Source organism: Tarenaya hassleriana, unplaced genomic scaffold (assembly GCF_000463585.1).
Source record: "Tarenaya hassleriana unplaced genomic scaffold, ASM46358v1 Cleome11, whole genome shotgun sequence".
Lineage (NCBI taxonomy): Eukaryota > Viridiplantae > Streptophyta > Magnoliopsida > Brassicales > Cleomaceae > Tarenaya > Tarenaya hassleriana.
The window spans coordinates 2,509,056-2,536,970 of record NW_010961290.1 but is presented as its reverse complement, the minus strand read 5'-3'; the positions used below and the strand labels follow the sequence as shown (position 1 = coordinate 2,536,970).

Below are 27,915 nucleotides of genomic sequence, written 5' to 3'. Positions count from 1 at the left end.
ACAAAAAAAGAAAAAAATCGATAGTTACCCTCTTCTGCCTTTTTCTGTGGGGTTTATATACTGTCCCGCCCATTTGTCTCACGACCCAGTTTCCCTAACCTTCCCCCTGAACCCTTGAGGAGTCTGTTGTTGTTTGTTTCCCGAGAAAATGGAAACCCTTGTTTTCTGGGTTGGTTTGGCTTTGGATCTCTTAGGAGTTCGATGAAGCTTCTGGAATCTAGGGTTCTATATGAAGCCAATTCGAAGGAGGCGGCGAGCTCTGGCGTTTGCTGATCACCATCACCGACGTGACTGCGTTGGGTAATCCAGCTCCGTTTCTTACGAGTGCAAAGACGGTACTCTCTCTTTCTCCCTCCGACTGTTTACCATTTGACCACGGGGTCGGATACCGTGATTTCGGAGATGATTGATTTTGGATTTAATAAGTTTAAATTTCATCCAAAAAAAAGTTTAAATTTCATATTTGCGTGTTTGTCTCTGTTTAAATTTTAATTTATTATGGGCTGTCATTCCATCGTTAATTTAAATTACACGATTGTTATTACTACTATTATTATTATTATTATATTCACGATGGCAGAATAGAATTTAATGACGGACTTCCCAAATATTTTTTGTTATCCTTGTAATTAATGTTGTCGTTTATATATATATATATATATATATATATAAGGTTTGAATTGCCGTAAACCTAACCCAACCTACCCCATAAAAAGATTTTCAATTACTGAAATATGGTCACATTAACTTAATTCGATTATTATATTACGCATTCAAATTTTGATTACATACATTAGATTATAAATTAATTATACTACCCAAGTTCATGGGGAATACAGAACAATACGGGCTTGTCTAGATGTAAAGTGTGTTTTCCAATAAAATAAAATTTAATCTGTAACACCTGGAAATTTTGCCATTTGTTCTTAACCTCAATACATAGTGTGCGGAAAATATTCCCAAAATATTAAATAAAAATGTATTCCTCGTGGTCCGTATAGAAACAGTCGTGAACTCCACCTGAGCTGTTGGGGGGGGAGAGAGAGAGGAGACAATGGAAGCTCCACTGTTAACGACGTCGAAGAGAACAGAGGAGGAAGAAGAAGAAGAAGAAGAAGAGAGGAAAAAAAGATGGGAGAAGCTGAAGAAGGTGGCTTCAATGGCGGCTCCAATGGTTGCAGTGAACATATCACAGTACCTTCTTCAGGGGACTTCGACGATGATCGTCGGCCACCGGAGTGAGCTTTCACTCGCCGGAATCTCCCTCGGTGCCTCCTTCGCTAACGTCACCGGCTTCGGTCTCCTCGTAATCTCTCTCTCTCTCTCTCTCTCTCTCTCTCTCTCTCTCTCTCTCTCTCTCTCTCTCGTTTTAGTCAAAAAGGTTACAGCTTTTTGTTTCATAACTTTGATTTCTGGGTGTTCATAAAGATAATGTTCATCTGATTGACCAAAGATTTGCATAGAAGTCTTCTTCTTCTTCTTCTTCTCCTTCTTCAATGTTTCGACACACAATCTGTTTCATTTTTTCAAGTCCTTCATTCTCTGGCATTTCATTTGTCCTGTTATTTAACAGTGTGGATTGGCTGCTGCATTGGAAACTCTATGCGGCCAAGCGTATGGAGCGAAACAGTATCATAAACTCGGATCCTATACTTGCACTTCCATCTTCGTTCTTCTCCTCGTGTGTCTCCCGGTTTCTCTCCTCTGGATTTTCGTGAAGCAGCTGCTGATATTGTTCCACCAAGACCCGGAGATATCTGAGATAGCTTCTACGTTCTGCATTTGGCTCATACCGTCTTTATTCGGTTACTCCATTCTACAATCGCTGGTTCGATACTTCCAGTCCCAAGGGTTGATCCTTCCTATGGTTTTGAGCTCTTTCACCGCTCTGTGTTTCCACTTACCGCTTTGCTGGTTTCTGGTTTACACCCTCGGGTTTGGAGTCAAGGGTGCAGCCATTTCGATCAGCGTTTCTCATTGGTTCAACGCTGTTTTTCTCTGGTTCTTCATGAAACGCTCCCGAAAATGTGAAGGAGCTCGAGTTCACATATCGGATGAAGGGTTTGCCCACGTGAAGATTTTCTTCCAGTTCGCTGTTCCTTCTGCTGTAATGATCTGGTAACATGTCACTTTTTGTGTTTCCCTTAGATGGTTCTTAACGTTTCTTAATGAACCATGTTACAAAACTTTTCTCAGTTGTTTTCTCTTACAGCGTCGAATGGCTGGCTTTCGAGGTTATCACTTTACTGTCTGGTCTTCTACCAAACGCGAAACTAGAGACTTCGGTCATTTCTGTATGGTAATGCCTCGAACACAATTATACCGATCTTATACTAACCTTTTGATCCGATGCTTAGCCTTTCAACGAACGGATCTGAGTTGTGTTCTATATGATCAACAGCCTCACAACCTCATCTCTGCACTACAACGTGGTGAATGGCATCGGTGCCGCTGCAAGGTTCGGTACCAAACCTCTTGTTCTATCTCTGTCTCACATCAATATTCGTCTCTTCCAATCTCAAACCAGCCTTTTGTTAATTTTGAGTTGCGGGTTTTGAGTTTTGCAGTACCAATGTGGCTAACGAACTAGGAGCCGGGAATCCATCGGGAGCTCGAGCTTCAGCGTTTGCTGCAGTTATGATTGGAGCAGCTGAGTCGGCAGTCATAAGCGTCGGTCTCTTCTTCTCTCGCCATGTTTGGGGCTATGCGTTCAGCAACGTGGAGGAAGTTATCCGTTATGCTTCTGAGATAACTCCGGTTCTTTGCATTTCCGTTGTCATGGATAGCTTCTTAGCCGTTCTTTCCGGTGAGCATCTTCCATATTCCCACGAACAGAACCGTGCTTAAATCTTGAGCAGTGACGCGATCTTACTGACACAAATTGGAAAACCTCGAATCTTTGTCTACATTGTCATGTTCTTGCCCATGTTCAGTGGTTTGTAAGAGGATCTTTAGGCGAAAACCCGGTCAAAATCTTGAGCATCGAAACAAGTTTTTTTAAGTAATTAGACGATCTTTCTGAGATGTTACGCATTGCTGAAAAGAAAATTTTCCGTCTTTTTCATGTTGTTGTTTCTTGATTCTTGATTCTTGTTCGTATGCGCACAGGGGTTGTAAGAGGGACAGGATGGCAGAAGATGGGGGCGTATCTGAACATCGCTTCGTATTACCTTGTCGGAATCCCGAGTGGGCTTCTCCTGTGTTTCGTTCTTCACGTCCAAGGCAAGGGACTTTGGATTGGTCTGCTCTCGGGATCCACTCTTCAGAGTCTAATCCTTTTTCTTATCATTGGATTCACCAATTGGACCAAAGAGGTATGGTATGAGTCGTATGACATGACATGGTATGGTATGGTATGGTATGATGATCATGCATGAGATCTTTGTTGCAGGCGATCAAGGCTAGGGAGAGAATATTTGAGAAGACGGTTATTAGGGCACCGTGACTCATTTGGTTGTTTGAGGAAGAAGAAAGAAACGATGATAGCTTTACAAAGCCCTATTTCTTTTTAAATTTTGAAGTAACCAAGGTGATTTTATTTTAATTTATTTTATTATTGTTGTTAAGCCACGACTAAGTTTATTATTGCACAATCGTGTACTCAAATATCAAAAAGCTGCAAGGGAAAGAAAATATTCATATAATTAGCCCGATCCAGACAAATCTTCAAGGAAGGAGAAGGATGCATCAATGGCGGCTCCAACGGTGGTCGTAAACATCTCTCAGTTCCTTTCTTCAAGCGATGATCGTCGGCCGCCGGAGCGAGCTTTCCCTCGCGAGCTCCTTCTCTAGTCTCACGGGTTTCGGTCTTACTCGTAAGAGCCTCCAATCCCTTCTCTTCCTTCGATCCAGCTGGTCAGAGTTATTGGGTCGTATCGTTGTGGCCCTAGACCCTGTTTTTTCTTCCCGACAGCCATGAATGGTCGGCGTTCGAGATTCTGATTTTGCTCTCTGGACTTGTCCCGAGTCAACTCTCGTAAGCACGAATCGTTTTTCTTCGGCAATATAAGGTATTTTCTTCATGATCATTTTGGTGTGTATATATATATATACACACACCAACATGATCCCATATCAAATTTATCAGATCCCATATCAAATTTAAAACAGAAAAATCTTTGAAGTGAAATCATATAGCTACAAACACTTGTCAAAACCACGTTTATTAAGCAGAGAGATTCGAAGAATTGTTATTTTCATTGGCTGTAACTAAAAGTACAGAAAATAAGATTCACAACTTGTATCAATTTTGTTATGATTCGACATTATACAATATACTATATTTGCTGTTAAACATCTACATACCCATACGCATTGAGTTGCGTCAATATAAAAAAAAATTAAAAAATTCTATCAGATTAATAAAAATAACTAGGTGTTAAGAGAAGGAATATGCAATTATTCAAGTTTCAAAGAGTTGAACGATGAGATTAATATAATGTAACAGTCGTTGAATATCATCATTAAGTATGAATATATATGGTTTTATTAAGATTTGTGAAATATTTATTCAGATATCCTATTATTCAATCGTCTTCATACATATAATAAAACTGAAAAAAGAATTAAATATGAATAAAAATCTATAAAAGGAGAGTTGTCCCCTTGTATAATAAGTGTAATGGGTAGAAATACAATCCTGCTATAAGAGATAGTCTAGGATTTGGTTATGAAACTTAACAAATATATTCGCTAAAATTATTTAAAATTTATGTTATACTGATAATATTCTAGAAAATTGCGATTTCGAATGTTTTTTTTAATTAAGATCTAAATATTGTTTTATTAACATATTCGTCGTGCTTCTTGCGTCTCACACTTCACATTCCAAGTGGAGCCCACAGATCCGTGATTGATCTCGTTTACCAAGAGCCTCTCTCTCTCTCTCTCTCTCTCTCTCTCTCTCTGACCCTCCAATGGCGTTTCTGTCTTCCACACAGTGAGACAGAGCAAAACTTCCATCACATACTTGAAGTTGAAGAGAGAGAAGAGCGAGCCGGCAAATAACAATATGGAGGCTCCACTGCTAGTCAAAGCCGAAGAGGAAGAGAAGAATATAAGGTGGGAGAAGCTAAAGAAGGTAGCTTCAATGGCGGCTCCAATGGTGGCTGTAAACTTGTCTCAGTATCTTCTCCAGGCCACTTCGACGATGATCGTCGGCCACCAGAGCGAAGTTTCCCTCGCCGGAATCGCTCTCGCCAGCTCCTTCGCTAACGTCACCGGATTCAGTCTCCTTGTAAGAGCTTGTTTTCTTCGTCCCTGAAATAGAAATGAACTGATAAGATTGCGTTTAGAGAAAGGTCGCAGCTTTTTGTCTTCGAAACTGAAAAGTCGTCAACTTTCTCTATTCCGACGTGTCTCGTCAATCAAAACATCCATTTCATCAGAAAAAAAAAACTCACTTTATCATCTGATTGACGAAAGATTGCATGAAAACTTGGAACCAAGAAATCGTTCTGCTCTGTTTCTGCGTCCGGCTTCTGATCTGGTCGCCTTTTGTGTGCCCTTAACAGTTTGGACTTTCGGGTGCGTTGGAAACGCTATGCGGACAAGCATTTGGAGCAAAACAGCATCAGAAACTGGGTTCCTACACTTTCACTTCCATAGTTTCTCTTCTCATTGTCTGTTTCCCAGTCTCTCTCCTTTGGATCTTCATCAAGAAGATCCTGTTATCGTTTCATCAAGACCCTCAAGTGTCAGAGATTGCTTCCGTTTATTGTCTTTGGCTTATACCTGCATTGTTCGGATACTCTGTTCTACAGTCTCTGGTTCGGTATTTGCAGTCACAAAGACTGATATTTCCTATGGTTTTGAGCTCTTTAACCGCCCTATGTATCCACATACCGGTTTGTTGGGTCTTGGTTTACTCTCTAGGGTTTGGAGCCAAAGGTGCGGCCATATCTATCAGCCTTTCGCATTGTCTTAACGCGGTTTCCCTCTGGGTTTTCGCCAAACGCTCTCGAGCTTGTGAAGAAACTCGAATCCAAATATCGAAAGAAGCCTTTGGTCACATGAAAGCTTTCTTTAAATTGGCAGTACCTTCTGCTCTGATGATCTGGTAACTCCTCCAAGTTTCCTTACCGGATTTATAATGGTAACTCCTTGATGAAATTCTCTTCCTTTTTTGTCCCCGACAGCCTCGAATGGTCGGCGTTCGAGATTCTAATCCTGCTTTCGGGGCTTCTACCGAATGCAAAACTCGAGACATCCGTGATCTCTATGATGTAATACTTCTATTACACCCTTAATCCCAACACTTGGCAGGAACGATCACTGTGTCTGTATTCACTCACCTCTAACCTTTCCGTAATCAAACAGATTTACAACCTCGTCTTTGCACTACAATTTGGCAAGTGCAGTGGGTGCTGCGGCCAGGTACGGTGGAACATCATCTCTTGTTAGTTCGTTAATCGCCATTTAACCCTTCGTGTCGGATAGAAACTATACAGGTTTCCAAAATGTGCAGTACCAATGTAGCAAACGAGCTCGGGGCTGGAAATCCCGTGGCTGCTTCCGCGTCTGCGTTTCTCGCGATTACAATCGCAGCCTCCGAGTCGAGTATCGTCAGCATTGCACTCTTCTTCTTACGCGGTGTTTGGGGCTATGCCTACAGCGATGTGGAGGAAGTGACTCGCTATGCCGCGGAGATTACTCCCATTCTCTGCGTTTCGATAGTCATGGACAGCGTTTCAGCCGCTCTAACGGGTAAAAGATCATCGATCATCGATCTAAATGAATGCGAATATGTATATATGCACTCAAGGGTTCTTCTTTCTTTAACTACGTTTGTTTCCAGGTATCATAAGAGGAGCAGGAAGGCAAGGGATTGGAGCTTACGTGAACATAGGGGCATTTTATCTGGTGGGGATTCCGGTGGCCATTCTCTTGTGTTTCGTCCTTCACTTGAACGCGAAAGGACTTTGGATCGGCATCTTCTCAGGCTGTACGCTGCAGACTGTAACCCTCCTTCTGGTTACAGCATTCACCAGTTGGTCCGAAGAGGTATTTTATTCGATCAATCAACGAGGAAACCGGTAAAAGAAGCGTTTGTGTGATATCTGTTTTGGGTTCATGGGATTTGCAGGCGATGAAGGCGAGAGAGAATCTTTGAAAGCGAAACCTCCGAGGAATGACCAATCGGCAGCCCAAAAGGTGGCAACCTGAAAGGCTTAGGCCCAATCGGAGATGGGCCCCGATATTTGAAGGGTGGCGGGCCGGGTGGCCCAAACTGAGGTGGGCCTCGTCGAGGTCCGTGACTAAAATGCGCGTAATGGGAACGCGTAAAGTTGACGGGTCTACTCACAAACGCGTAGAATAATGGACTGAAGTCAATAATAATATTAATTACGCAGACTCGCCCATATATTAATATTAGTACTAAGGTATTCAGTCACATAAACAATGACTATATTTAATGCATATTTTACGAAGGTTTTTATTTTTACATTAAAGATAGAACACATATGCAATGTAATCAGGTGTGATTGACGATGAGGACTGGACAATAGAAACCTAATAAATATAATCTCTAATTGATTTTTTTTTTGTAAGACCGCAACAAAAAATAAAATATTAATTATAATCAAAGTCGTGATTGGGATAAGGTTTTGTAGTCATCTAGATCCTAAACTAACAAAAAGAGAATTCATTTTTTCAATATATATATATATATATATATATATATATAGTTGGTAAAATTGATACTTACTCTCACGCAAATTTAAATCTCAATTATAAGCAATTTATTTTTATTCTCGTAAAATTGATACTTTAGATTTTTTTTTTTAAAAAGGAGAAATCTAAATCTTCACAGTAGCAACTAAATTCAATTATAATTTTTTTTAAAAAAAGAACTAAAACGAAAATGAGAAAGCACCGTAAATAAGTACAAAAATGTTTTCATAACTATGATGTTATTAATTTCACGAGATAAAAACTATAACATATTTTTACAGCAAAAGCAGAATGCCCTGTGAATGGGAAATGCCATACTAAATGGCATAAATTTTATTTTTGTAGACATATTTAATTATCGTCTAGTCATTATAGCAACGAAAACAAAGATCAAACCCTTTTATTTAAATTACGCAATACATCAGACTGGAGAAAATCCGTCAGTAAAGCGGTGGGTCTGAACGAGATCTTGGGCCTGGGCCAGGAGTAGGCCCAGTAGGAGGCTTCGCTTCATCAGATGGGCCTGAGTCGGGCTTCTGAGGTTTTGGACCAGGATTAGGCCCTGTCGGTGGCTTCACTTCATCGTCCGGTTTAGGGAGATCGGGTTTCGGTTTAACGTCGGGTTTTGGTTTAGGATCAGGCTTCGGTTTATTGTCGGGTTTTGGTTTAGGATCAGGGTTCGGTTTTTCTTGGTTTGGCGGTGACCATCCCGGTGGCCAATACGGCGGTGGCGGAGGAGGCGGTGGTCCATCACAACCCGGCCAAAACGGCGGCGGTGGTGGCCCGAATGGAGGAGCTCCACGTGGCCCGAACGGTGGCGGACCGGGTGGCCCGAACGGTGGCGGACCAGGTGGCCCGAACGGAGGTGGACCCCAGGACCCGAACGGCGGCGGTCCACGGCCGCCAGGAGGACCCCTGCAACCCCACGGAGGCATAATTTGCTAAAGCGGTTTGATGAATTTGAACGATGGTTTAGATGTTTGGATTTCAGATGAATTGTATTTGGGAAGTATATGTTTTTTTGTTTGTTTCCACACACTATGAAGGATATAGTGTGTGTGTATATATACATGGCGTCAAATGTGAACGCGTGAAGTAATAATTTAGGCACGACGATGAACCGTGACAAAGCGGAGAATCATATGCTGAAGGCCCACATTCACAGGTTACGATAATTGTGGAAATTTTATTTTATTTTGGAGATAACGGATATGGAAATTGGGGGGGAAAACGACACGTGAATCACATATGGGTGTTTTAAAAATAATTCTATGCAATGGAAGACAAACGAAACAATTGTGTCTGTATCGAACATTTACAATATTACGTTACAACTGTTACAAATGATACTGCTTTCTTGTCCTAAACGTGAATGGCTATATACGTTAACTAAATTAAATGTCGACGTATGATAATAACACATAAAGTAGTGATGAAAAATTGATTATGAAAACAAGGTATATGAATATTTTCTAAGCGTGGTTGTAACAAATCCTTAAATTGTTGAAATCTATTGCGTTTCAAGACCGCATATGTACCGACGGTGACTGTGGCCGACCAATGCTTACAGAACCGGATTCTGCTTAAAATATGAGTATAAATTCCACGTCAGCTTCATCATCTCATACCCTCCCCGAATATAACGTATCCCATGCTCCATTTGTCCTCTTCTTTTCGGGTCGGATAGCTTCGTTTTGATTTTGGTTGGATTTGTTTCCGTTCGGAACATTTTTTTTCAATTTTGTTTTCATTTGGATCGATTCAAATTTGATCAATTCAGTTTATTTAATTCGGACTCGATTTGTTTTGATTCATTCATTTCAATTCGGATTCTATTTGTTTGGATTCGTATCATTCGTTTTGATTTAGATCGAATCCGTTTTGATTCCAATTCAATTTGTATTAATAAAATTTTGGAACAAACCCACAAAAAACTTTCAAGTTTGCTAATTATACAAAAAAAAAACACTTCTATTTAAAATTCATCATAAAAAAACCATCAACTATTAATTTTGAACAAAAAACATTAACTATACAAATGATTTAAAAACAATATTTTACTTTAAACTTATTATAAGAAATTATCAATAATTAATTTTAATAAAAAAAATCATCAATTATTAAAATATAAAAAATATATATTAATATTTGAAAGATTGTAAATTGAGTATATTTTATTAGTTATAAATATTTTATTTAAAATTTTATTTTATATTATTATTTTAGAGATTTCAAATTATCTATTAAATTTTTTCATAGATTTATATGATAATTTTAATAAAAATAAATAAATTATTTGAAATTCTCAAAATACATTTTATTTTAACTATAGAAATCTATAATCAATTAAATATACTCAATTTTCAACCTATCAAATATTGACATAAAGTTTTAAAAAAAATATTTATAACCAATAAAATATACTGAATTTTAAATGTAAATTTTGTGTACAAATTTATCATAAATATTGATATTCATAAATATTTATATAAATTTAAAATATTAAATATATTAAATTTAAATAAATATTATGTTTTTTTTTGTGATTTTTAGGATTATATAATTTATATATGTTTTTTATTCAAATTTTATAGATTTTATAGTGAATTTAAAACCAAATATTTTTTTAGTAACGTAGATAGGTGATTTATTTTTATTAAATTAATAGTTATGATTTTTTTATAACAAATTTAAAGTAAAAGATTATTTTTAAATAATTTATATAGTTAATATTTTTTGCTCAAAATTAATATTTATGGTTCTTTATGATGAAATTTAAATAGATTTTATTTTGTATAATTAGCAACTTGAATGTTTTTTTTTTATTTGTGCCTAAAATATTTATTTAAAAAATGGTTATTTTTATATAAGTTTCTGATTCAAAATTGTTGTTTCTAAAAAAATAATAATTTATATCGAATTCTTTGGTTTTTAATTAAATTGGTTATCTTATAAATTGAAGTTGTTATCTAATTAAGATTTATCATATTAGATCACTCGTCTTAATGGATTGAACGGAGAAAATACATTTTTAATTAAAATTGCCTAAATAAATAACTCAAATAGAATTGGGTTGGGCCATTTAATATATGTGCGGGCCCAATTGGGCCATTTAACATCTCTACAGGGCCCAAATCTTCAAATGTTTTTAATTCGTGTCCCGTGATGAGTTCACGAGTGATTAGTGTAATCTATTAGCTCGTCTGTGATAATTAGCACTCAATAAAACAAATATTTTGGAAAGATTAATTCGTGTTCGCCTGTAGTAATTACTTGAACAAAGTATACATACATGCATACCTACATACACATACAGACTATGTGATATTATAATGTCGTCGATCCAAATTCAAGATCTAGGCTTGTATATACCTTACGTACACCCTCCAAAGAAGTGGGAAAGCTTACTATGCTACAAGTTCAAAACTTTTATATTTTCATATAGGTTGTATAGGTACACCGTATATTTATATTTCATATCCAATTAATAACTGCAACTCCAAAATCCAAAATGTGCGTTCCATAAAACGTTTTTTATAGCTTGTATATTTCAAGACCTAATCATATTTTGTATATCTTATCTCTAATGTGTAAAGAGACCAGCCAAATGGAATCTAGACTACTTGTTGACAGCGGATTAGTCCGAGTTAGTATTATTGTGTATCATAATATATGTATATATATATATAGGACAGATTCAAGAAAAAAACCTTATTATATGTATATATATAAACAATAAAAAGGGATAAATAACACACAAAAAAAAACCGTATATAGATATATAAGTAAAAAGGGAAAGAAGATGAGAGAAGGCAAAGGTGATGACAGAAGACTAGAGAGCACAAAGGAGAGAGATGGAAGTTGCATCTCATCATCTGTGCTCTCTATCTTCTGTCAACAACACCGTTCTCTCTTAATCACCGTTTACTTTTTGTTATTTCAAATCATGCAGTCTATGAATTGGATTAATATATAAAAGAGAAAGATACAAAATTAAAATGATTTATTTCCTTACACTTACCATGTAATATTAGGATCATATATATATGACTGTAGCTTATTGTATCATGTAGAGTTATATGTAGGGTTATATATATGAAAAGCAGAGAAGAGAAGAAAAAGGGATGCTGAAGGGGATGATGATGATGATGATGAGGCAGACTTGTTGAAGCCTTATTTATAGGCACATGGCAATGTGAATGCGAAGTATTTGTCTGCTTCTCTCTTGATTTTATTATTTATTTATTTATTTTGACAAGGATTTGGAATAATGTGCAATTAATTGGTTTCTATGGTACATCCGACTAGTAAGTTTTTTTTTTTTTATAATCCGGAAGTTCACCGTGCCTTTGGCCCAACTACATCTTCCAGAGGATCGGGACAGCCCATGTGAAAACCCCTCACAACCAGGAATCGAACCGCCAACCTCTGAGTGCTTTGCATTCACCTGCTGATCATTCGCCCACAACCTGTTGGGTATCCGACTAGTAAGTTATGCGTAAATGTACACCCAAAAAGATAAATTCTCCCAATATTTAGGCATAACATTTTTTTATTTTACATTGAATAAACGATGTAACTTCCTTTCTTCTCTTTTTGTGTATAAATATTTTAAATGTGATAACGCGATCTATTATAAATATATCGTATCAAAGTTTGAATTAATGAATAATACAAGTATGGAGCACATTTTTAGGGTTTTTGGTTTCTCTTTTTCATTTTTATTGGCCGGTTGCATCACGGATGATGTATGTAACCAATAAAAACCAAAAATGGAACAAAGAATCCATAATAAACAGTACCCATATCCTATACTTTCTTTTTCGGGAAAGCATAATCTTGTTGTCGCTCCCCCGTAGCTTCTTCATTATTCTTTTTTTTAAAATTTATTTTATTTCGATATCTCCTTTATCTTTTTAAATTTGACTGAATAATGCATACTCAATCATTTTTCTATGGTTATTTATTTGTTCGACATTGCATAATGGGGCACATGTTCCCAAACCCTAAATCTTCTATTTATGCGTTCGCATTGATCAAGATTTGTTCAGTATATTAAGGATTTAGTCTCTTATTTGATTGAAAAACAGTAATATCTCTAGATTACTTCGCATATATATATCCCATTGATAATAATTATTAAAAAAAATTAATTAGCGGAATATGGTTTTGAAGGCTCTAGTAGGGTTCCCACGTGAAATTGTTCATTCGCTTTGAAAGGGATAAGAGTAAAAAAATCTGAATAAATAAATATGTTGGGCTTGTAACGTTGATGAAGGTGTGTTCGAATCAGATTCTTCGAGAGGATCCCTTTAATTATTGTTTTTGACGAAGTTCAAAGATCTATATGTTAGTGATAATTTTCTTGAATTTTTTTAGTTTATATATGAATCAGACAGAATTCCCAAAAATGTCTACCCAAGTTTGGAGAACAATATATACACATGCAGAAATATAAGAAGAATTGGCGACCCATGCATTTCAAGTAGTCTAATTACAGGACAGTTGGTGGCCCAATATATGAGATATGATAAAGTCATCCTCAAATTCATGGTTTCAATTTCACTTGTGGGAAGAAGTGACGTGATTAATTGTATAACTAAAGATTGATTTCGGACCCAAGAGATTAAGTGGTCCGAAGACCTAGTGAATCACTGATTATAAAAAAAAATACAGGAGGAATAATAACAGCCTAATTAATTTCTGGTTAGGTCAATTATATAATTTTATTTAATTGTGTTTAGAACGGATGTTGATTTAATTGGTGTTGAGTTGTATAAATACCTAATGTTATAACAAAGAAGTTTCGAGATGGTTTCATAGTAAAACTTGTCTCTGATGAGATCTAATCTATTTGATTCATCGTTTATATTATAGGGTCTATATAATGTATATTACATTTACTCACGTTACAAAAACCAAATAATTAATGTGTTTGAGCTCCTCGAACAAGAAAGAGTAGCACCATATATATACATTCATGTTCTGTAACGTCAAGCTTTTGATTTGTCGGCTCCACATCTTGTCCTCTGTGATTGTATCGAATAGAGGATTTTTGTACATTTCTCCAAAGAAGTCTCGAGCCATCAAATTTGGAATTTTGGACCGACCTCTCCCTTCAACTTTATTCCCAATTTTGGTGGGCATATATGTCTCCTAGTGCTTTCCCCTAAAGATTTTATCATTTTTCTCCTTTATTTTTTTTTATAAAAAAAACCCTAACCACATACGTACTATATCGCCTTCTATTCCGAATTTTTTTTTTACGGTATATATATATATATATATATATATAAAATATTATTTATTTATTGCATAAAAAGAAAAGAAAAAAGCAATTCTCCCAACCGTAGAAATTCAATCTCGTAACCTTTTAGGGTAGTCATGATATGTAACGTTCGCATTTATTGAAGTCTACATTTGGCAAGCAATCACGTTGAAAATTATCACATTTGTTTGTTTTTGAAATAATGATATAATTTACTATAAAAAAAAATATCGATTTCCTTAAAAGATTTTATCTGTACTAAAATTGAATTTAGATTTAAAAAATATTATTATTTATGTATTATATATGGTATCGAAAACTAAATTTTACACTTGGTATGCTTTAGTGAGATTCTTCATAAATGTTTCATTTTATAATTTGAATAACAAAACCGAAAATTATACGCAAAATAACAGAGGCCACATTCTACTCCCAAAACAAGAAAATTATTAGATATATCGAAATCACAGAAGAAACCAGCATATCTAACAGAAAACACATAAAAAAAAACGCTTAGTTTAATATAATATCAGAAATGATGGACCGACACATACATTGTTGGTCCAATTTATTCTGCAACATATGAAATTAAGTTTTCTATAAAACTTCCTTCCATTCGAACAACATGGTTTCCGGGAACGCTTCTTCCAATTTCTCCTCCTCCCACAGCCACGGGCAAGGTCCATTGTTCACTGCAGAATCAAAACCACGTATATAACAATTCATAATTTCAAACCAAATGAACCGGTTTGGTTTGCAACCGGTTTACTCAAACCCGATTTCCGACCAAATACCCGAGACTCAGTACGGCTAACATGTCTGAGTCCCTCTTTGTAAACAAACCAGATTGAGTCCATTGATGATCCTCTAATTGCACAGAGCTAGAACAATTGGCATTCTTTACAATGGCTGCCAAATTCATCAATGCAAAGATACATCAACCTAAAACTTAGATGATACATCGAAATTTGCGAGGATTTGCTTATAGAAATCCAGGAAGGATGACAAAATGCCTTTCAGAGCCGATGCTTTAATGACAAAAAACATATCAGCATTTCAAAATCTAGCATTCCATATACCATCTTAGTACATATCCAATCTATATATACATATATATATATGTTCCATGTGCATGCAAAAGGTCTGAGGTGGTACCGGGAGGGCGAAGTTGAGATCAAGTGGCTCATGGGCAACAAAGGAATCGGCCATAACCTCGGGAGGAACCTCCGGGTTCTGGCATGAACAAGAACTCTGCTTAGCAATGGCATTCACCCGAGAAACCGTTTTGGTTTAAATCATAAATGGTTAAACCTGTTCGGTCTGGTTGAGGTTGGCCGAGACATTAATGTCCGGCAATGCAAAAACAGGTTGATGAACAGCACTCGGTCCGACTTGCACAGCATTTGGATACGTACCCTAAACAAAACACCGAAGAAATAAAAACATAAAAAGTCATCATCAAAACCAAATGAAGCATATTTAGAGTACCAGATTCAGAAGATCATAGGAGAAGAGAAAGCTACCATATGGTGGATACAGTGAGGCCGAAAAGGAAAAACATCAATCAGGAAGTCATAAATATCTGAACCCCTTAAGGCCTCAGCGATATCAGCCCGCTGGATAGTGCGGCGGTTGCATGATTCGGTATGAATCCAGGCTCGGAGAGTCATCTCCAGAATGAAGATCTCACATGCCTTTGCAAATACAGGAGCAGTATCCGCACTGATCATCTGATAATCAAAAAACGTTATCTCGGAAATTCACACAATACCGTTTTCTCTTCCACCCCTTTTAACGTTATTGCAAATCATGCCCGTCACCGCCAATATATGATTAAATTCAAGTAGAATCAATGTTTTAGCATCGCAGGTATCATACATTACGCGAATTCATAACCTCAGAACTCGGGATAATGGGACTCGAAGAACGATTCGGCCATATTTTCATACCTTGACATCAGGATCGGATTTCATAATCTTTTTTACCCTAGCCAGTGGCAAAGGATTTGGACCCTTGAACCCTGCAAACAAAATGAAATTAATAATTATCAATATTGACAAACACGGGGATATTAATCTCAATAATTCTTATTCGGATTGCTCTAAACAGCTCTGAAACCAGTTACCTGTGAAATTATTCATCTCATCCAGCTGCTGATGCCAAAAGAGCTTCAGGTTTTGCACCATCCTCTGCGTTAATTCCTCGTCAATCTATTCAATCGAAAAATCATTATACGTTTAGACAATCAACACATCCTACATGTTTACGAGGAAACACGCACAGCAGAAAGAATTCAAGCGTACAAAGAGACAAGAACTTAATTAATCAACTCACCTCTCCGGTAGCTGAATAATATGGAAACACAGGGTCAGGCATAGGCATTGTGGTATATATCCCATGGAGAGGATGTTGAAACCACATATGAGATGATTTCGCCGATGCATTCAAATCTGTCGTCGGATCAATAAGAACAGACCTTTCCATGCTTTTCGATTCTTGATAAGCAAATGAAAATGCGTCGGTAAGGTAGAGGGGTGAAGAGAATACAGAGACGAGTAGGTCTATATATACAGAGAGATTCGACAAGAGAGCAATAATTGTCGCCTAAAATATGAACTAATGATCATTAAAACCAGAGTAAATTCACTATCTAGATTAGGAAAGGGAATCCACAAAAAAAAAGGAATGCGACAAATGTGATATATGCGAAAGCTATAGCTCGTGATGCTCGTGAGTCCTCCACGTGGAAGAAACAGTCACGAGCGCGTGAAATTCACGCGCTTCAATTTCACGCGCTTCAGTTGGCCAACAAGACAACAAAAAGAAATAGCTATGATCTCTAGTGCACCTGAATCACATACACATCGTCTAAACTCTACAGATGATATGATCTCTAGTGTTGGTAAGAAAACATGGGACTCAGGAAGAACAGAGTTACAAACCGAGAGAATCCAAGGAAATGTAATAATTCTTTGGATTCTGAATTAGAGTAGCAAAATCCTCATAAATTTCTGGTGCGTGTTTACCATACATTTCAATTTATAGTTATATATTATCTAATAATTTCTCATATCTCATCGTACAAGGACCATTTTAATCGGAGGCAAAGGCAAAACATTAGCTCAGCCCCCTTTTAAAGCAAAACTCTTCCCCGAGTTATGTAATACATATCTAGATAGCGAATTTACTCAAGTATGAATGCTTATTAGTTCATTTCTTAAATGATAGTTATTGTTCATTCGAATGCTCTTTTCAACCTCTACCTTATCCTTTTCATTTACTCGTCAAGAATTGACGAGCATGAAAAGGTTTATTCTTATTGATCCAACGTCACATTTGAATGCATCGGCCAAATCATCCTGTGTGTGGTTGAATCCTTTCCATGGGATATATAACAGAGTGCAAATGCCTGGATAACATATCAAAGTCTCGCATCTGGATGCATTGTCCGGAAAAGGATGCACTGTCTTGCAAAGTCTCGCATCTGGATGCATTGTCCGGCAAAGGATGCACTGTCTTGCAAAGTCTCGCACCTGGATGCATAACAGAGAGCATATTGTGTTAGATGCTGCCAAAAGAGGAAAAAAAAATATAGCATTTCACAATTATAGCAGCAAAAATCCTCACAAACATCTTATGGCTGTTCAATTGATAGACAGAGCATATCAAGTTAGATGCAAAGATCTGCAACGCATCCTCGCACAAAGAAACATTCTCATCTTACACCACGGCAAAACATAAGTCATCTCAAACAGGAAGCGGTTTTCTGAAGTCAGGGATGGCCAATCAGTCACATGTTTATAAAAGCCTTGTTTGTAATGAACGATTCTCTCTTTCTCTCTCTTTCTCGCACATGTCCAAACACAGCCAGTCTAATAATGTTGTCAAATACTGAATCAATCATGTTGCTCTCTTAAACCTTAAGTTGTAGATTTGGTTCCAACTAGTAGGTAATTCTAGAATTTTCGATAAGAGTTTAGAACTTCAGTGGAAAAACCAAAAACACAGAAGCCGATATTCTCAAAAGGAAGCCATTCTGTTCATCAAATTGAATAACCAACCAACCAGCACACACACACACACAACAAACATGAACGGGACAAGACAAACACTGAAAGCCTATACCAACTCAAAGAGTTTTTCTACTTCTGCAAGTGGTATTAATCCAGCAGAAACTTTATAAACACATCGGGCGAAAACAATGTGTAGGTGATAAACAACGGAGTTCACACACAATCAAACAGCTATCAAATAATAATGTTTCGAGAGATTGTTGCATAGTTCTCCAGAAGAAAAATCTTTCATCATTACAAAAAGAAAAAAATCAAGTTTCGTTGGATCTTATCCCTGAGTCTTCATATTTATCATCCATCAACAACACCGGAAATACAAGCAACATTACCGCAGAATTAACATCCCAAACAGAAAAAGTGATCGGACAGAATCCTGCCTTCTCCTTTCACCAATCATCAACCCTAACCCTAATTATTCATATAATCGTACCACTTATTGACACCGATTGAAATTCTTATGAATGATTCTCCAGGAATTTACGATATTTAGGGTATCGATCTGTACAAAACACTAATTACCCATTCTTTTCTGGCCTTCGATCAGCGAGGGAGAAGCAGCCTCTCTTGCTCGGTGAGGGAGTGACGGAAATGGCATCGGTGGCCGTAAGGACACGTAGATCCGGTGACGATCATGCGGCAGACCTCGGTCTTGTAGCGAGGGTGGCGAATCACGGGACGAAGCTCGTCGATGCCGTGAGCGAATTGGCAGTTATCGCCGTAAGGGCACGCGCCGGTCTCTTGCCATTTGTTGCAGAGCTCCGTCTTCAACATCCCTTGACGGTAGACCTCCAATTCCACCGCCTCTTTCTCTCCTTTACCACTCGTTGGCACACAGACTTTCTGAGGAATCTACACACAGAGGCAGATCATTTCCCTTAAATGGTGTTTGTAACGCGTTGTCTTGATATTTTTTTTGATGAGCTGTTAAAACTTAAAAAGGAAAATGGGGATTACCAAGTTTATATTAAAATTAAGAATGATTACGCAATAATTACGTAAGAAGTGAATTTTTTTTCGATATTACCGAGTCGGAGCCGAGTTGACTCGTGAACCTGTGCAGATTCGCCTGTCGACCCGCACCCCCATACCCATGGCTTCTCTGGTTCATTCTGAGGTAACCGCTCGATCGGACGGAGATGCTCTTCGGCAATACGGTTCTCTCCACATTGTTCCTCCTTGCAGGGCGGCTGTGCTCGAGACTTCCTCCTTGGCGACCGAAATCTGAGATCTGTTGGCGGTTGGGAAGGTTGGGGACGTGTGGTTGAGAAACGGGGGCGGCGGCGGTGGAGGAGGAGGAAGTGGTGGTTGTGGTGTTGGAAAGGTGGATTAGCCGGAGGAGTTCGGTGTTTTCCAGGCAGAGAGCGGCGTTTTCCTGGCGAAGAGACTCGAGCTCCGTCGTGAGGGACTGGAGGCGGACGAGGCAGAGGTCGTAGTTCTTGTTTAGTTCATTGTACTCGAGAATTAGCCGCGCCTGGTGGAGGCGGTACTCAGTGGTGGCATCAGCAGGAGCCGCGGGAGAGGAGGAAGACGGAGGAGAAGGAGACAAGGACAGAGAGCTCGGGAACTGCGATTCCGGCGAGAAAATGGACTGGTAAAGCGATGCGAAGTTGGCGGCGAACTCTTCCTGATGTTTGTGACTGCTTTTATCGGATTGCGGAGACAGTGGAGGCGGCGGTGAGTTCAGCGTCGTGACACTCGTCGGATCTGATCCCATAGAGGCGTCTTTCTCCATGAGCGATGTCCAAAATCTTCCTGATGGCGAATCAAAGAAAAAAGAAAAAAGAAATTACCAAATCGATCCTAAAACCTTATCAGAATATAGCAAAAATGTTCCCCGATCAGATTTTCTTCCAAAACAATGAATCTCACAACGACAATCACGATTTTGGCAAGTTAATTCAGATTTATCAGCTTATGTACACCAACAAAGGCCTAATTGAATCGATCAGATCTCATAACGTTCCAGAAAACCAGAGGCCTAAACTAAACTTCCTTCAAAACGATCTAATCAGACGATCAATTCAACAATGGATGAAAATTTTCACATGCGATACGCTTAGAATTCTGAGGAAGACAAAGTACAACAACACATCCGAGCGGTAACAGAAGAGAAACGAAGAAGCAGAGCGGAGGGGAGAGAGAGAGAGAGAGAGAGAGAGAGAGAGAGAGGGGGGGAGAGAAAGAGAGTACCTGAAGATTGTTGAACTGGAGATTGCAGGGAAATGAAGAGAAAGAGCAGCGAAATAAAGATGAACAATGATGTGTATATATATACAAACTGCATAACCACCGTGGGGAAGACGAACAAGTTAGATCACCTGCGGCACAACCACGGTGGACTTAGATTCTTTAATTAATCGAAACCGTACAAAATATCGTACATACGATCTCAGCGATTCCATTGACACGTGGATCTATTTCACCGGCTAATCTCACGTTCCTTCAGTGGTAGTAAAGCACGGGAAACAATCCTAGCCACTTCGCTTCCCGCCAACCTCAGTACCGTTAGAGGATGCTCTAACAGAATATTATTATTTTTAATCAATTTAATTTTATTGAGAAATATGTACGTAACTTCAACAACAAAATTAGTCTTACCATAGACAATTAAATTATTTTTACGTGAATGCGAATTTAATATATGGAAATATAAATATTTATCATATACTATTGTTTTTCTTGTAATCTGGAACTTGCATTTCACGTTTAAATAGCATATAAATACGATTAAGACTAAGTTAGTTATACGACGTTCATGTATGCATAAACTAATAGTACATATTAGGAATATGCATATTTCCGTTCGGTTTTTGAATTGATCAAGATGTAAAAATCAGTAAGATATTTTTTAAATCAAATTAATGAAATCAAATATAAACTAAAATACTGAATTATTTTTAAGACTATCTTTTTAATAAACCAATTATAGTTATAATGAAATTAAGATTAATATAAAAACTGAATGAATATATGTGAATTTTATAAAATAAAAAATGAATAATTAACTAAAATATATATCATCAATACTTGAAAACATATTATCCAGTTATTTTTCAAAGTTAGATGGAAACAATGGATTAGTTAGAGGAAAGTTTTTGCTTGTCATTAAAGGATTTGGTGTTTGGAGGAGATAGAATTGAAACGTATGTGGAAAAAAAAAACAGGAGAATTTGCTATTTAAAAAAAAAAGTTTGGTTGGTCCAATCATGAACAGGAGAATAAGCTATATATATATATAATATGTATGTATATATATTGTATTGTTGGGTTGAAAAAGATTGTGGTAAGGTGGAATTTTTCGTGGTTTGCTTCAACAGCACAGCTTTAACTAACTATGGTCCCCCTATTTCATGCATATACCTTCAATCAAAATCTTCTTGTGCCAAGGCTTGGATGTCTTGTTCCTTTTTTAACAAACGACGAACCAAATTTACATTTTTGCCCTTTGGTGTCCTTTTTGTGTTATTTGGTGGTGCTCTTAGCAAATCAATCATTCCTCATCTTCTAAGTAGAACCGTACGATGCGTGGATTTATTTTATCCGCTAATTCATTTGTTTAATTAGTTTTTATTATGTGTGTGTGTATATATATATATATTAGTTTATGGATCGATGATGCTGATAATTTAGCAGATGATTATGTGACAACTTTGTATAGTTCTTGTTGATTGGATCTCAATCGTTGTTGGGTCTTGATTGGGCTTTTGCCAAACCCAAACTTTTATGGGTATTAGTTGACAAATGTCGGTCCAAATTAAAGTGTTTGACATTGACTCGCTAATTTGGTTCAATTCAGTCAAATATGGGGGCATTAATGTCATATATCTTCGAAGTGTATATTCCAATTCCAATGCATAGCGTCATAATGTAATGTAAGCCACGATATGGGAAATGTAGGAAATTTTGATATTATCACATAATGATACGTTACATTATAATTATTGAAATGTTTTTCTTATATTAAAAAATAAATATATTTATTCAAACGTCCTACGCTAAGTTCTCAAGGCTCTCAAGAACATTTCTCATAGATGGTCTTCGATCTGGGCTCTTGTTCACACAAGCCATACCGATCTCGATCACTTCAACCACGCTTTCTTCCATTCCACTGTACCGGACCAAAACCGGGTCAAGAACATACCGAATCGGTTTACTTCTCTCAACCGCCAATCGAACCCACATAACCGAATCCGTCTCTGAACCGTCGGTTTTCAGAACCGGTGATTTTCCGGTTACCATTTCGAGTACCACCAAGCCGAACGAGTACACGTCCCATTTCTGAGACGGTTTAGTGATCTTTGAAGCTTCAGGAGCCTGGTAATGGCATTTTCTTGAGATTATTGGTGAATCAGACGAATCGTACGGAGAGCTTTGATCCGATTGAACACGTCCCAAACCGAAACCGGAGATTTTCGGTTCTAGGTTTTCTCCGAGAAGTATGTTCGCAGAGCACAGATGTCCATGAACGTATCTTTTGGGACTGGACCTGTGGATATAGGCCAATCCTCTTGCGATTCCCCTCATGATGGTTAACCTAACCGGCCAAGAAAGTTGCTTGCTCGGAAAGCTACCGCTTCTTCCTGCACCGAAAGTTGCAAATTACATCGATAGATCCGGATATATAGACTTGATTGAGATAGAACAATTATAATTACCGTGAATCGCGGAGGCAAGATCACCATTCGGAATGTAATCATAGATAAGTAACTTCTCTTCAGGAGACCAGCAACAAGCTCTGAGATTCACGAGATTCGGGTGCTTGATCTTCCCCATTGCTTCCACTTCTGCAAGAAAATCTTTAAGCCTCTGTGAACTATGATCTTCTAATCTTCTGACAGCCAGGGTTAGCCCGGTCTCAAGAACAACCTTGTACACGATCCCGATACCGTTCTTTCCCAGAAGAAAAGCCGAGGCTTTCAGAAGCTGGTCTAGGTTAAAATCGATTTCTGGGTCCATCCCCACAAAAACATGTTTCTGATTCATGCCTTCTTGTAATGAAGCCTCAGATTCAAAGTCCTTGCTCTTGAAGCAGATGAACTCCTTTACCTTCAGTTTCTCTTCAAGACAACATGGCCGAGTACCGTTTCGTTGTCTGCCTTTGCGGAGATAGCAAGCGAGTAGCAGAGAAAGAAGACTGATTCCCGCAGCTGTACCTATGGTTGCCGCGATGATGATGCGTACTCTAGAATGATGATGAACTTTTCTTGAATTTAGTTCAGAAGGGATTACCGGGATGTTTCTTTCAGCGCAAGAAATCTTCAAAGGTAATCCACAGAGCCGAGGATTCCCCTCAAAAGCATTCGGTCCGGCGTTTAACAGAACTTCGATTTTTGGTATTGGTCCGCTGAGATTGTTGTAAGAAAGATCTATGTACACTATCTCCGGGAGATTCACAAGGCTTTTTGGGATCTCACCTGAGAAGAAGTTATGAGAAAGATCAAGAACACCTCTCAGATTCATCAGATTGCCGATGTCTTCTGGGATCAAACCAGTCAATCCATTGAAAGAAAGATTGAGTGTCTGAAGATTAACCAAACTGGACCCAACCCCATATCCAAGATCTCCGGAGAAGCTGTTTCGGCTTAGGACAAGCGTCTTCAGCCTCTTGCACTGCATCAACGGCAAAGGGATCGAACCCTTGAGAGAATTCTCCGAAAAATCCAGAGATTGCAGACTCTTTAACCTCCCTATCTCGTTTGGAACAAACCCAGAAAACGAATTCCCTGAAAGCACCAGACTTTTCAGCCGTTCCGCTTCGAACAGCTCAACAGGTAACGTCCCATGGAACAGGTTGTTTCTGAGGTTGACGCGACGAAGAGACAAGAGAGTTCCGATGGAAGGATGAAGCGAACCAGAAAGCCGTTTGTTCGGAAGGCTAAGGGAAACAACTCTCAGTTCATTGTTACACGAAACTCCTTTCCAAGAACAAGGGTCTGAATCTGATGAGTTCCAATCAGTGAGGACACTGTCTGAATGGTTTTCAAGGGATTTCTTGAAGGAGAGAAGGGCAATGCCTTCTTGGTTAATAGAAGAAGCCATGGAAATGAAATGGCAAAAGGCCAAGGAGATGGTGAAGAGTAATTGAGCCATTTCTACAGGAAACGATAATGAAGACACTTTTGTTCCTAATGGCTCAGACCGAAAGCATAAAAAGGAAATGTCTTTAACCAATGCATCTGGTTCCAAGTCAACAGTCCATTACAATTCATATGCAGAATTTGGGAAACAAATTTATGGAGATTGTAAAATTGGAAAAAGAAGGTCCAATATTTCTTCTTCTTCTTCTTTGGAATAAAATCTAAGGTATGTTTTTTTTTATTATTGAAATAGTAGTTGAAAGTCAACAGATTGATTTTCTTATGTAAAATACAAAAATGTGGAAAGACGAGAGGAATTAGCGGCGATGATTGGAGCACTAAGGCACAAAATGAGGAAAAGCTATTTTCAAATGTAGTTGACTAGTTGGTTGTTAGGAAATGCATTTGCATATTCGGGAAATTATCTCAAAATTAAAACTATACCCGTTTCATAGTTGTCTGGGTGGTGTAGTCGGTTATCACGCTAGTCTCACACACTAGAGGTCCCCGGTTCGAACCCGGGCTCAGACATTAACAATTTTTTTAAAAAAATATTGGGCCCAAGAGCCGATAATATGCCCAATATAGGATTATAGGGCCCAATATAAACCACAGCGAATAATAATGAGGTCCAATTTTATTTTTTTTGATAAAATAATGAAGGTCCAATTAGTGTGCATTTCCTAGTAATCATCGAACAAACCCCCCACTTATATTAAATAATTATACATTGGGGTAGCGAATGGCTACACATGTGACAATGTCTCTGGGTCGCGTAATGTGCATGGCGTCCAAATGCGAGGACGTCGTGACCAAACCAAGACACATGCAACGCGTGAACTCACCACTTGTCCCTAGCCTGTTCGTCCTTTTTTTATTCATTCCATTTTCTACAAATGAAATTATAAATTCGACCGTTACCAAACTGCTCAACCCCATCTCTCTATATATTTCAACCAACAAAAATTACACAATACACAAAAATCTCAAGCAACCAGAACCAGAAAAAAAAAACAAAAACAAAGTTTCCAAAAGCAATGAAGAACACAACCAAACTGTTCGTGGCTTTCGCAACGCTGTTGCTGCTGCTCGAAACGGCGCCGTTTTCAACGGCGGAGGGGGATGTGACGTGTGTGGTGACGGAGCTGAGGCCGTGTCTGCCGGCGATAACCACCGGGGGAGCTCCGTCGGCGGAATGCTGCGGTAAGCTGAAGGAGCAGCAGCCATGCCTTTGCGGCTACATCAAGAATCCGGCGCTTAGTCAGTACGTTTCGTCTCCTAATGCTCGTAAAGTCCTCTCTGCTTGCGGTGTTCCTTACCCGAGTTGCTGAATTCCTGTAAGCTTATAATATATTCGAAAGCAATTATCATTATTATATGTAATGGTGATCTAATGGAATGTATAATTTCGTTGATGATTGAATAAAATTATGTGTGCCTTCTTTTAAAGCATTGATCCCACGAGTAGTCTCTTAGTTTTATATTTAGATATAACGGTTTGCAAGTAAAATTGGTTAGAACTCAAATTTGATGATATAGTGGTAAGATAACATACAAAGTATGTTATCTTAAGTATGTTCTTAGTTAGACCAAATGTCCGGTGAATTTATAGATTATAAAAAAAATATTCATTAGATATTTTTTTTAAAAAAAATTAGTTTTGTAAATTAGTTTTTTTTTTTATTTGGATTGAAAGTATGGCAAATTTTATTGTTTGCAATTGCGCTTTGGAATTTCTGACATTGTCTGGTGAATATATGGGAAATTGATCTAAATATGGTAAAATATCACGCGAACAAAAAAAAAAATGTGTTGAAAACTTCAGTAATTCATGTATGTACGTATGTATGTATGTATAATTTTTTATATTTTTGTTGACATGGTGCTGACCTGAAATCGGAGGGGGGGTCAAGTTTACAAGTTGATGCCATTTAAAAACTATTTTTTTTTATTAGAAACGTGCAAGCTGCGCAATTTTTCAACGTTTTTAAATTTCAATAAATTTTATAGTTTTTTTGGTTTTGTTTTTGAGACATATTTTCCATCATTAAAAACTATTGGGCCCAAAACCCCATAATAGGTCGGTTTTTGTTTTTTTTATTATTATTGGATACTGTCTCAGATAATAATAATAACAAGGCTCAATTAATGTGCCGGTAATCATTTGCAGAAAAGAAAAACACTTAACTGTACACCAAAAAAGGAACAATGTCGACATATCTTTGCGTACATAGAATTTATACACATTCCCACCACTAAAAAGGGAAAAAAATCCACGATAATTGTACTCCAAAAGGGAAAAATATCGAAATATTTTTTGTGCGCACACATTTTAATTCAATACACATTCCCATTTCCCACCAAAAAGGGAAAAAAATACACGATAATTTCACATGCATGCACGTCATATATAGAACTTCTCATATTTTTTCCAAAAGAAAAAAAAAACTTCTCTTATTGGACCGTCACCAAACTCCTCAACCTCCATCTTTATGTATATATATATATACACACATTTTCACACCCAAAAAAAATATATAATAAACAAAACCTCAACACAATAGATCAAAATAAAAATTATAGATATGAAGACCACTGCCATAATGTTCATTGCATTGGCAACGCTATTGCTGATCAAGACTGCGCCGTTAACGGAAGCGGCGTGCGTAGTGGCGGAGCTGGCGCCGTGTCTACCGGCGATAACCACCGGAGGAAACCCGTCGGCGGAATGTTGCGGTAAGCTGAAGGAGCAGGAGTCATGCCTTTGCGGTTACATCAAGAATCCGGCGTTTGCTCAGTACGTTTCATCTCCTAATGCTCGTAAAGTCCTCTCTGCCTGCGGTGTTCCTTATCCGAGCTGCTGAATTCTTGTCCACTTCTAATACATTCAAAATAAATTATCATTAATTATATGTAATGATGATCTAACGGAATGTATTTCGTTGATGATTGAATAAAATTATGTGTCCCTTCTTTTTAAAACATTAGTCGCACAAGTAGTCTCTTTGTTATTATATTTAGATATCACAATTTGCAATAATTTTACAATATAATTTTAAAACATAAATATATATAGTTTTGTAATTTGATTTTTTTTGGTTGAAAATATCGCAATTTTGTTTTTATTTACAATTGTGCTTTGGAATTTCTGTCACCATCTGGCGAATGTGTAAGAAATTGATCTAGATATGGTAAAATATCACACAAACAAGAAAAAAATAAATGTGTTGAAAATATCAGTAATTCCTGTACGTATGTACATATATATATATATCTATATCTATATATATGTATGTATATATATGTGTACGTATGTATAGTATTTTATATTTTGGTTGACTTGGTAAAATCGGAGGAGGAGTCATGTTTACAAGTTTATTCCATTTAAAAATTAATGTTTTTATTAGAAATGTGCAAGCTGGACATTTTTTCAACATTTTTTAATTTCAATATATTTTATAGATTTGTTTTGTTTTTGGAACATTTTTTTCCATCATCAAAGACTATTGGGCCCAAAAGTCCATAATACATCTGTTTTTGTTTTTTACTATTGGGCCTATACTGTACCGCATCAGATAATAATAAGGTTCAATTAATGTAATCATTTGCAGAAAAAAACCACGATAACTGTACACCAAAAAAAGGAACAATGCGACATTTTGCGCATATAGATTTTATACACATTTCCACCATCAAAAGGGACAAAAAAATCCACGATAATTGTACACCAAAAGGGAAAAATATGGGCATATTTTTTGTGCACACACATATTAATTCAATACACATTCCCAGTTCCTACAAAAAAAGGGGGGGGGGGGGGAAA

At 37.5% G+C, this 27,915-nt stretch overlaps 7 protein-coding genes and 1 non-coding gene across 12 annotated transcripts; 5 read left to right on the top strand and 3 right to left on the bottom strand.

The window, feature by feature from the left end:
* The first annotated feature begins 28 nt into the window (after window positions 1-28).
* On the top strand, window positions 29-3,938 carry LOC104805588 (protein DETOXIFICATION 9-like). Of its 2 annotated transcripts, none has more exons than XM_010530206.1 (8): window positions 29-335; window positions 1,008-1,306; window positions 1,574-2,118; window positions 2,213-2,299; window positions 2,402-2,458; window positions 2,568-2,806; window positions 3,109-3,314; window positions 3,392-3,938. In XM_010530206.1, the coding sequence occupies exons 2-8, from the start codon at window positions 1,055-1,057 to the stop codon at window positions 3,443-3,445; spliced, it is 1,440 nt and encodes a 479-aa protein (XP_010528508.1). In that variant the 5' UTR covers window positions 29-335; window positions 1,008-1,054; the 3' UTR covers window positions 3,446-3,938. The 2 variants fall into 2 exon arrangements, with proteins under 2 accessions (XP_010528508.1, XP_010528507.1); XM_010530205.1 differs by having other exon boundaries at window positions 1,002-1,306.
* Window positions 3,939-4,888: 950 nt separating this feature from the next.
* LOC104805590 (protein DETOXIFICATION 9-like) lies at window positions 4,889-7,444 on the top strand. Of its 2 annotated transcripts, none has more exons than XM_010530207.1 (7): window positions 4,889-5,236; window positions 5,514-6,058; window positions 6,138-6,224; window positions 6,319-6,375; window positions 6,439-6,705; window positions 6,797-7,002; window positions 7,085-7,444. In XM_010530207.1, the coding sequence occupies exons 1-7, from the start codon at window positions 5,012-5,014 to the stop codon at window positions 7,162-7,164; spliced, it is 1,467 nt and encodes a 488-aa protein (XP_010528509.1). In that variant the 5' UTR covers window positions 4,889-5,011; the 3' UTR covers window positions 7,165-7,444. The 2 variants fall into 2 exon arrangements, with proteins under 2 accessions (XP_010528509.1, XP_010528510.1); XM_010530208.2 differs by having other exon boundaries at window positions 4,890-5,236; window positions 6,467-6,705.
* Window positions 7,445-14,366: 6,922 nt separating this feature from the next.
* On the bottom strand, window positions 14,367-16,454 carry LOC104805586 (nuclear transcription factor Y subunit C-10). Its single transcript, XM_010530201.2, has 7 exons — window positions 16,277-16,454; window positions 16,068-16,152; window positions 15,892-15,962; window positions 15,466-15,672; window positions 15,254-15,358; window positions 15,098-15,175; window positions 14,367-14,634 (listed from the first exon to the last, which is right to left on the bottom strand). Exons 1-7 carry the CDS (start codon window positions 16,424-16,426, stop codon window positions 14,632-14,634), a joined length of 699 nt encoding a protein of 232 aa, XP_010528503.2. The 5' UTR covers window positions 16,427-16,454; the 3' UTR covers window positions 14,367-14,631.
* Window positions 16,455-16,486: 32 nt separating this feature from the next.
* On the bottom strand, window positions 16,487-20,237 carry LOC104805587 (zinc finger CCCH domain-containing protein 14). Of its 3 annotated transcripts, none has more exons than XM_010530202.1 (4): window positions 20,206-20,237; window positions 19,040-19,767; window positions 18,535-18,864; window positions 16,487-17,475 (listed from the first exon to the last, which is right to left on the bottom strand). In XM_010530202.1, exons 2-3 carry the CDS (start codon window positions 19,745-19,747, stop codon window positions 18,556-18,558), a joined length of 1,017 nt encoding a protein of 338 aa, XP_010528504.1. In that variant the 5' UTR covers window positions 19,748-19,767; window positions 20,206-20,237; the 3' UTR covers window positions 16,487-17,475; window positions 18,535-18,555. The 3 variants fall into 3 exon arrangements, with proteins under 3 accessions (XP_010528504.1, XP_010528506.1, XP_010528505.1); XM_010530204.1 differs by having other exon boundaries at window positions 19,040-19,763; window positions 20,206-20,227; XM_010530203.2 differs by lacking the exon at window positions 20,206-20,237 and adding an exon at window positions 20,061-20,075.
* Window positions 20,238-22,005: 1,768 nt separating this feature from the next.
* Window positions 22,006-24,105, bottom strand: LOC104805973 (probable inactive leucine-rich repeat receptor-like protein kinase At1g66830). Its single transcript, XM_010530692.2, has 2 exons — window positions 22,671-24,105; window positions 22,006-22,595 (listed from the first exon to the last, which is right to left on the bottom strand). The coding sequence occupies exons 1-2, from the start codon at window positions 24,103-24,105 to the stop codon at window positions 22,006-22,008; spliced, it is 2,025 nt and encodes a 674-aa protein (XP_010528994.2).
* A 444-nt stretch (window positions 24,106-24,549) lies between these two features.
* TRNAV-CAC lies at window positions 24,550-24,623 on the top strand. Its single transcript has one exon. It is a non-coding gene; the product is annotated as a tRNA-Val (tRNA).
* A 430-nt stretch (window positions 24,624-25,053) lies between these two features.
* On the top strand, window positions 25,054-25,541 carry LOC104805585 (non-specific lipid-transfer protein 2-like). The gene has a single exon (XM_010530200.2). The coding sequence runs from the start codon at window positions 25,130-25,132 to the stop codon at window positions 25,421-25,423; it is 294 nt and encodes a 97-aa protein (XP_010528502.1). The 5' UTR covers window positions 25,054-25,129; the 3' UTR covers window positions 25,424-25,541.
* A 1,136-nt stretch (window positions 25,542-26,677) lies between these two features.
* LOC104805972 (non-specific lipid-transfer protein 2-like) lies at window positions 26,678-26,956 on the top strand. Its single transcript, XM_010530691.1, has one exon. It carries the CDS (start codon window positions 26,678-26,680, stop codon window positions 26,954-26,956), a length of 279 nt encoding a protein of 92 aa, XP_010528993.1.
* The last annotated feature ends 959 nt before the right edge of the window (window positions 26,957-27,915 follow it).